General features: G+C 53.8%; 1 protein-coding gene across 1 annotated transcript in view; it reads left to right on the forward strand.

Moving 5' to 3' along the window:
- Positions 1–2,110: 2,110 nt before the first annotated feature.
- Positions 2,111–9,408, forward strand: part of CBFA2T2 (core-binding factor, runt domain, alpha subunit 2; translocated to, 2) — a gene marked incomplete at its 3' end in the record, with an annotated part of 15,468 nt that continues 8,170 nt past the window's right edge. Inside the window, exons 1-4 of the mRNA XM_010146405.1 lie at positions 2,111–2,228; positions 6,009–6,250; positions 8,147–8,236; positions 9,311–9,408. The exon at positions 9,311–9,408 is cut by the window's right edge and continues 120 nt beyond it. Coding sequence (XP_010144707.1) covers positions 2,111–2,228; positions 6,009–6,250; positions 8,147–8,236; positions 9,311–9,408 — 548 coding nt within the window. The remainder of the gene's footprint in view (positions 2,229–6,008; positions 6,251–8,146; positions 8,237–9,310) is intronic.

Below are 9,408 nucleotides of genomic sequence, written 5' to 3' on the forward strand. Positions count from 1 at the left end.
TCGGAAAAGGAGGTGTTACCTTCTCGTGGGCCTTGTTTTTGGTGTCTCATGCAGTAGCCCCGCGGTAGCTGGTTTTATTTTGGGGTTATAAATTCCATGTGACTTCCCCCCCTGCCCCTGTAAACTAACCAAATTAGTTCTGCTTTCTTAATGTGCCCTAGGAGAGAGGAGAAACCTGAAGGATTGGTTTCACGCTCTGTTTCTCTCCAGAGCATGGCAGCTCAGGTTGGCCATCCTCGCCTGGGGAAGAGGGTTCTGTAGGAAGGGGGTGAAGAAGATGAAAGGAGGCGGCTGGGCTAGTATTCGGGGTGTGGGAAAGGGCTAGCAGCAGGCAGGGAGCAATGGGATGCTCTCCCGGGCATGCCCGCAGCGGGGCAGGCGTAGAGGTGGGCAGAGAGCTTGCAGCACAGGCCGCATGTCGCGTCTCCGTCCCGGGGCTGCCTGCAGACAGATCCTGGGTCCCGCGCACTGGCTCACTGTTTTTGCAATTATTCCCGTGTTCCGAGCAAACGCGCTTCTGTCCCCTGATGGTCATCAGGCAGCTGGCACGGAGTGGTGGATAGGCACAATTAGTGCTGTTTTAATTGAAAAAATTTGGGTCATTTAGCAATGTTTCCCTGCCTGGGTGAGTGAACTTTCTGTGGTAGAAACGCCCCTAACTTCATGCACGAAACCTGCTCTCTGACTGTTTTGCTGCATTTACTTGAGGAAAGGCAGGGGTTTGTCTCCTCCTGCCCTTGCCCATAAACTCACCTGCTGGAGTAGGGACCTACGTGCATGAATGATGTCATATTCCTATATGAACGTGTTGTTACTCTTCTGAACATCATATTCGTGCATGGATATGGCAGGGGGAGTCTGCTCGTCAGTGTTACATCGTATGTAAGTTGGACCAAATGTAGTGAATAGTTGTTTGCAATATTAATGCGGTTATTACAAGTTGACATTAATAGTCGTTTCACATGGCTTTGGTATCTCCTCACTGTGTTGATGAAAGCAAAGCCTAGATTTTTATTTTTTGAAAGCTGACTTAAATGAAGACACAAACTTTCTGCAGTGAAAGTGCTGTAGAAGCAGGTTTTATAGCGATTACAGGCCCACCACCCCAGTTACTCCAGCTGCACTCAAAGGGCAGGACAACGTGGATTTTCAGCATGTATTCATCTCTGCTTCCTCTTCCACAGATTATCTAGCAAACAGCAGAAAAAAAAAGCTCGGAATAGCGGGCTTCATTTGTTACCTTGCTGCATTAACGCTGGCTTGCCATGAGGCAGGCAACGGAGCCAGCTCGCGCCTGGGCTGTGGTGGCAGAGCAGGTGCCGGTGGCTCCTGGAGCAGGTTCCAGGCCAGCGGCACAAAAGGCTTGGATGCCAGTTTGCCTCTTCTCTGCTCTCAAGAGCAGCATTTTTGTTGTCAGGAGCTGCAAAGTAGCAGGTTTGGTGGTTATATTTTGGTGCAAAATTTTGCCAGTCTATTCAGTGCTTTATGGCATTTAGTTGCTTTGCCAGGACCTGTATGGTGAATTTCTTACAGCTGATAGATACTGGTAAAAACTATGGATTACAATTTAGATTGTAATCTAATTTGATTAGATCAGAGCATGTGCTTTAATACCTTTCCTCGGTGTCTGAGGGCCATCAGGACTGATCCCGGGTGGCACAGACCCCGTGCATGTGTGTTTTTTCACCGGTGACCCCTTCAAGGGGATGCACGGGGAGCCCCCTCTGGCGTGCTTGCTGTATCTGAAAAGGGGGGAAAGCAAAGCAAGCGGGCAGAAATACTTTGAGGCAGCATCTGTAGGCAGGTGGAGATGCAGTCAAGAGACTGGGATGGTGAACACGGGCATCCTGGGCCTGTGAGGCAGCACCTCGGGACACACGCTGCATCCCGGCTGCCTGTCCCCCAGCTCAGGGCTGTACCCTGCCTGTTCCCCACGGCAGCTCGGGGCCGTGCAGAGCAGCGTGGAGCCGTGCGTGACTCCCCCCCGCCTCTCATCCTCACCCTTGCAACTGTTCTGTGTGTGCGGAGCGGGGAAGTGCGTGTCCGTTTCTGTCACTAAGCATTACCACCTTCTCTTCCTACAGTTGCTGGTGAGAAGAGGGTGCCAGTGATGCCTGGATCGCCTGTGGAAGTGAAGATACAGTCCAGGTCCTCTCCTCCCAACATGCCGCCACTGCCTCCTGTGAACCCCGGCGGCCCCCGGCCGGTGTCCTTCACCCCGACTGCACGTAAGACCCCACTAACGCTGCGTTTCCCGGGACCAGCTGTAGCAGGAGGAAAGGCTCTACTTGTAGAACTCACCAGGGATGTGTCAGCCGTTGGCCAGGGCAGCTCCCCGGCGCGTTGGCCATCCTGCACGGCTGTAAGGATGGTGGCACTGGGGCTTTCCTGCTGTTCTGCTACATGTGAAGGACACATAACAGGGTCTGTAGTCCCCCCTACTCTCCTGCCTGCTCCTGCCTTGCCCCCAGTGCTGCCTTGAGTCCTCCTTTTTGCAGGCACAGCCTCGATTTCCACCATAAACTCCTTAAGAAATTGAAGTCTTTTATCAGGTCAGCTTCAAACAAGCCAAGAGCTGGGCTTTTCACTGTATCTTTTGGAGGAGTTAATTCCCACTCTGCTGTATCTCACTTTGCAGACAGCGTTTCTGCAGCTGAGATTAGAAAGTTTTCCTTTTTTTTAATTTCCCAGCCTTGGAAATTCCTTGCTGTCCATCCAGATTCTCTTTTCTCCATCTTCTCTTTATAATCCTTGCTATTAAGCCGCAGTCGATCCTGGTCCTGCCCAGCCGTAGTGCAGCCTCGCACCCACTCCTTCTAGCAGGGTGTTGCTCAGAGGTGACTCCACGGACGGGATGGATGTACAGCCATTTCTTACAGCCTAGGAAGAGTCTCTTTTTTCTCACTTAGCCAGCACTTAAGCCATTTAATGTATTAAAAAGCATCATCCTGGAGCAAAGCTGCCTTACTTTGTTGGGCACAGAGTTATCTGACCCCCACACGTGCCACATACATATTTTCTGGGCTCCCCTCGCCTCTCTTCCCGGCACTGAGCGTCTCCCTAGCTGATTCTGCCTTGCTTTGCTGTCCATGACGGTGTCTGGGATATCTGTTTCACGCTGGCATCGGACTTCGGAGATTTACAGCCCAGCCTCTTTCAGGGGACACACTAATGTATTGCATGATGCTGGCAACAGCACTAATGGCTGGGTTATCCCGCCAGACACGCTGTCCCCATCTCTATGCGCTGAGGGGTTTTTAATGGCTCTCCTTTTGCTCAGGCAGAAAAAGGCCATTAGCAAAGTGACAGAAATTAATTTTTCCAATGAGGTTGCTTGGCACACTGTTAAGGGCCAAGGGGCCCAAATCTGCTGATTGCAGATGACTTAATTGCCTCTTTCCAAGATAGATGAGAGACGCAACCTGTGGTGAAGTTCATTCTTACTCTTTTACTCCTCAGTTGCACTCTTGGTCGGGGTCAGCGGGTGTGTGTCCTGTGCTGTAAAAGCCCACGGCTTGGGCAGACGAGGAGGGGCGCGCTGGAGGAAGGCCAGGCCTGCCCTTCGCTAGCAAGTGGGTTGGAGAAGCAGCAAAAGGCTCCAACTATTGAGGAGCTAAGGCAGAATTTCACAGAGTAGCCCTAGGCAATGACTTTTGCATTCCCAGGAATTTAGCGCCCTCCTCTCCCCAAACCATAACCCCACTGGTCTTGGCACACCACTTCAGTTGCTTCAGCGCTGCCATCTCACCTGGAAGCGGAGGTGCCAGCCCGGCTCTGTGGTCTGTGGCGGAGCAGATCCTGGCGATGCGCACGATCAGATAACTGCCAGCCACCCTGCGGTAACGCCGTTTGCAGGGGGGTCAGGCAGGGTAAGCCTAAAAAGGCAGAGAGCAGTTATGGGGGCTGCGTCTAACGGCAGCCCCGACCTGACCCAGCTCACTCTGCTTCCATGGCACCACCCGAGTCCATCAACGTCCGTCACTCCCGTCCTTGGCAGCCTCTCCCGAGGGTCCCCAGCAGCCCTCTGCCCTCGGGTGGGTCGCACAGCCCCTACTTCTCCTGGGGTATAAATAGAGCCTGTTTCTCTCCCTAGTCTTTCATTTGAAAGAATAAGAGGAAATGAAATAGAGAAGGGGGTACAGTGCCTCGGGTCGTGGCCGCCGGAGAGTGCGGAGCTGCGCGGTTCCTCGCTGTTTGAGAGGAGCGGCTCTGGGCAGCTTTCCCCTGGTTTATAACACTTTCATTGCAGAATTAATGCTCTTTCTGAGTAATTGCCAGAGGCCTTGCCTTTCGCACAGCTCCGCATTGGCTGTGCTAACCCCGCAGGTACGTGCAGGACACCTCTGTTCTTTGTGGATTCGGGTGAGCCGGGGTGGTCAGGAGTTTTTCAGGTCGCATTGCTCCAGAACAAAAGGCGTGAGCTGGCTTTGCCTTTGCACCACTATCCTGGCCTTCGCCTTCATTTCATCACCGCTCTCTCTACAGAAGGACACGTCTTTGTTAGGCCCCAAGCGGCCTGTCAGCCCTGGGTTAGCAGGAACCACCTTTGATGGTCTCTGGAGCCTTATCTTTCCTTGCATCGTAACTGACTCTGGTTAATCTTCTCGGCTTCCCTCCTGTGCTTACCACAGCAGGTCCAGGTGCATGGAGCCTTTCCAGCCTCCAGCCCTGGCGTGCCCCAGAGCAGTTTAACTGTTTGAGTAGCTCCTGCCTTCTCCGAAAAACCCTGGCTGGTATTGTGAGGATTTGGTATGACCCTCATGAACCTGCAGTGGAAAATTTGGCATCTTTTTCTGCAAGTTGCTGCTCCATCACAGCACACACCTTCCCCTGCCCCACAGGCAAGGGGCAGCTCTGACACAGGGCTTCAGTGCTTCTCCTCTGAACGCCATCGATTGGAATGGTTTTTATAGCTTGTGGCCTTCTTTCAGTGCTTGCATCCATAAGGGATTCAGGGCTGGACTTTTAAGGAGAACCCAGTGGGTCAGCTAAAGCTATATTTACAAAGATGTACTTTTCACCTCTAAAATTCTGGGTTTACACCGAGCTGGTCTCCAGCACGCAGCTGCTGTGCAGCCAGGGCTCTAGATTGCACAACGGCATCCCAGGGATGTCAACAATTTATTCTAATCCTTTGCCGAGTTCCCAAACTTCCAGCCCTTCAGTCTGTTTCGACATGCTTGCCGCTTACAGGAGGCAGAGTTGCAGATGGGACCAGGTTGGAAAAAACAACTGTGTTTGCGAAACTCCCTGTAAATCCCCGGGGAGGTACAGTGGGCAGGCGCTGCTGGGCCGGGTGCTGTCAGCCCTCCTTGGGGTGAGGTGCAGACAGCTGGGCTGCAGTGTCTGCCAGCGGGACCCCGGCCGTAATGAGCACTGATGCCTGACTTAAACGATGGGGCCAGGAAGGATCGTTGGATTGTCTGGTGCCATTTTCCACCTGAAACAGGCCAGAAAATGCCAATCGTTCTTCTGGCCAAGGGCTGTGAACTTTGAGCGAAAGCGCATTCAGTTCAGGGGCTGAGCATGCAGCACAGCTTGGTCTGCTGCAGCGGGAGCCTTGTGCAGCCTGACCCCTCAAATGCACACAGAGGTGTGCCTGCCCTGCTGAGCCCTAACCGTGCTGGTGTTTGATGGCCCTGGATAGGAAGCTCACGGAGCAGAGGAGAAATGCCAGGGAAGCCACTGGCTGTAGTGTAAATCGCACCTGAGCAATCCCTAAGGGAAGCTCCTGCGGATGCCTTGGCTGGGCACATGGTGATCACGTGCTGGGAGGTCGAGGAGAAGGCACACATGGTGCCAGTGGCTGGCTCTGTCGCTGGGTGCCCCCAGCAGGGCGTGCAGGCTCTGCTCTGGCCGTAGCCCCTTCTCTGGTTCTTGCCCCCTTTGCTGGCAGCAGTTCACCCCCAGCAGCGGGCTCAGGGCTGGAAGGTGAGATCTTCTTAAATACTGGACCGCAGGGACGTGCCCATCTGATGCTCAATATCCCTTCTGTCTCCCATTTGCAGTGCCCAACGGAATAAACCATTCCCCTCCGACACTGAACGGGGCACCATCGCCACCCCAGAGGTTTAGCAACGGTCCTTCCTCCTCCTCCTCCTCCTCACTGACGAACCAGCAGCTCCCGGCCACGTGTGGAGCCCGGCAGCTCAGCAAGCTGAAGCGCTTCCTCACTACCCTGCAGCAGTTCGGCAACGACATTTCCCCAGAGATCGGGGAGAAGGTCCGGACCCTCGTCCTGGCGTTAGTGGTAAGCCTGCCCGCTGGCCCGGCGCCTTCCTTGGCCAGGCTGCCCTGGCGAGGAGATCCCGGCAGCCAGCGCCTGCCCACGTTCCACGACACTCTCCGTTTGCCTCTTTGCAAGTAGAAATGTTGGCTGAGCAGGACTCTAATGTTTATGTCTTCTGGTAAACTTCCTTTTTTTCTTGTCTTGTGGGTTTCAAAAAGCTGTTTGTCCAGTGGCTTTGACATGAGCATGTGTGCAGCTAAACTTAAGGAAACCTGGAAGGGTTTGGACAAAGCTTTCCCATAAAGGCCACAGGTCTGGCATGTGGGCTCGCTAGAAGCCATGGGCTATGCTGGTCTTCTCCGTTTCCTTCCGTAAATGAAACTTTTCCCACAGTTCAGAGGAGTCTGTAGTTTTGTGTTAGAAAGTGTTTTCTTGTGCAGATTTATGATTGCCTGACCCTGATCGTGGATGAGTTTCTCTCTGATCTGCTTCCATCCAAGTAAATGCCAGTTCCAGCCACCGCTTTGTTAGTGCTCTCCTGGCTTCGGCGTGCTCAGACTCAACGCTGCTTTGCTTGGCAAGGTGTAATGGAAAAAGCAGGGTCTGTCGCTAGCAGGGACCCGCTCTGGAAAGCTGGTAGTCCTTCTCTGCTCTTGAGGGTGTAAAGAATATCATGGCACTTCAAGGACTTCATCTACCAATACACAGTGGTGTATCCAATGGCCTTTTTTCCTCTTTATGGGCTGCTCCTGTGCATCTTAGAACAAGCCCACCGGCACAGCTATGGAGGACAGGGAGGAAGGCTGCTGTTACAGGAGGTGTGGGCTGCTGGGGTGCTGCTGCTGCTTTGTGTGATGGCATCTCTGCGTTCCCAGAGACATTGATTCTTCCAGCCATACTCACACCTGTGACAGCCCGAAGCTACAGGAAAGGGGCTTGGGAAATAACGAGTGCATCTTCTGCATTCCCACGCTCAGATTTGCAGGAGCTGGGGTTGGTGGCAGTGTGTGCGAGCAGAGCGTGTATGCCCTCGTGCCCTTTAGCAGCTGTGGACAGCTGAAAACACCCCAACGAACAGGCCTTGCTGCAGAGTTGCAGCTAACTCTTGCAGGTGTGCAAACTAACGGGTAGAAATGCCGTGCAAGCGCGGACCCTGGAGCACAGCGCCACGCCACCTGCCCAGCTGCCGTCCCGTGTGGCCCCAGCACTGCTCCCCAGCTGATCTCTGCTTCTTGGCACGTTTCTTCTGAGGCTCAGCACGCAGTGAAAGCAGCCAGGCTGCAGCAGCCTGGAGCATTTCTGCTTCCGAGGCTGGAGTGGGCAGAGCAAGCGTGAGTTGGACCATGGCCTCAGGGCTTGAGCACTGGGTGCACAACATGCTGCAGAAGGAAGGCATATCTGTTACCCTGGGTGTAGGGTGGTACCTCAGCTTGCCCTTTTGGAATGAGAATGATAAGCTGTCCAGATTCTTCTGACTGCCCTTCTCGCCAGTGTTTGTGGTGATGCTGTAGGAATGAACTTTGTACGTGCAGGTTACCAGATGCTGCTTGTCCCAGGGAGCACCCAGCCTGAGCAGGCACTGGGGCTGCACAGTGGGGCCAGGGAGGACCCTGCTGGTGGGGTGAGCAGCAGGCTGATGGAGGCTTCGTGGACAGTGGATAGGTTAGATGAGGAGAAGAAGGTGTGCAACTGAGCAGCTGGAATCGCTGTCTGGCTCCCCACAGCCTGCCCCAGGCTGTGTTTCTGCTCCATTGGCCTGACTCTCTCTGGCTGCGTTAGGCAGGATCGGATGCAAACACTGTCAGTCCTGTTGTGGCAGATGCAGTCTCCCTTCCATTTGTGTTCATTTGGAGCTGTTTCTCATGTATCCAAAAATAAGAACAAATTGTCATTTCGTTTCTTAATTTCTTTTCTCAGAACTCAACGGTGACGATCGAGGAATTTCACTGCAAGCTGCAGGAGGCGACCAACTTCCCCCTCCGGCCATTTGTGATCCCCTTTCTGAAGGTGACCGGGAGCTGGTGGGGTTGCTGACGCCCAGCGTGCTGGTCGGTGCCGCTTGGCAGCGCGTCGTTGCTGGGAACGCTCTCGTGTCAGGCGCCACAGCAGTTTTGTGGAAGTCCAAGACAGACTGTAGCGGTGGCCCCGTGGGATTGGCCCTGTATGTTAGGGATAAAGGAGACAAACCAAGCTCCGCTCAGCAGCTTCTGATCCCATAATCTTATTTTGCTTATAAAATCTAAATATCTTATTATGCTTATCAATATTTAAAGGGCAGGTGAACGCTCTCGTGTCAGGCGCCACAGCAGTTTTGTGGAAGTCCAAGACAGACTGTAGCGGTGGCCCCGTGGGATTGGCCCTGTATGTTAGGGATAAAGGAGACAAACCAAGCTCCGCTCAGCAGCTTCTGATCCCATAATCTTATTTTGCTTATAAAATCTAAATATCTTATTATGCTTATCAATATTTAAAGGGCAGGTCAGGAGAGGATGGGGCCAGACTCTTTTCAGTGGTGCCCAGCAACAAGACAAGGGGCAACAGGCACAAACCAGAATGCAGGAAATTCCGCCTCAACATGAGGGAGAACCTCTTCCCTTTGAGGGTGCCAGAGCACTGGAATGGGCTGCCCAGAGAGGCTGTGGAGTCTCCTGTTCTGGAGATATTCAGAACCTGCCTGGAGGTGTTCCTGTCCAACCTGCTCTAGGTGACCCTGCTTGGGCAGGGGGGTTGCACTGGATGTGTCCGAAGGTCCCTTCCAACCCCGACCATTCTGTGATTTGCAAATGTTCAGATCTAGCATATTTGAAGTGTTGGCAGGGGGAGCGTGTCTGGGGTGGTGTAGATGCTGGAAGCACAGAGTGCTTCCCCTGGCACTTGGGTTTTGGGTGCAGGGACGTCAGTCCATCCCCAGCTCTTGAGAAGGCAGGGGTAAACCAGACACCAGGAGCTAGAGGAGCTGAGTGAGGGCCACCAGCTCTGGGCGTTACTGCTCTGCGGGGTTCTGTGTGCAGAGCGAATCTGGGAAGGGCGGGAACCGCCTGCGCCCAGCCTGCAGAAAGCAGCCCCGTGCGTGTTTTCCAGGCCAACCTCCCGCTGCTGCAGAGAGAGCTGCTGCACTGCGCCCGGGCTGCCAAGCAGACACCCTCCCAGTACCTGGCGCAGCACGAGCACATCCTGCT

This window comes from Eurypyga helias, unplaced genomic scaffold (assembly GCF_000690775.1).
Source record: "Eurypyga helias isolate BGI_N326 unplaced genomic scaffold, ASM69077v1 scaffold21582, whole genome shotgun sequence".
In the NCBI taxonomy this organism is placed as follows: domain Eukaryota; kingdom Metazoa; phylum Chordata; class Aves; order Eurypygiformes; family Eurypygidae; genus Eurypyga; species Eurypyga helias.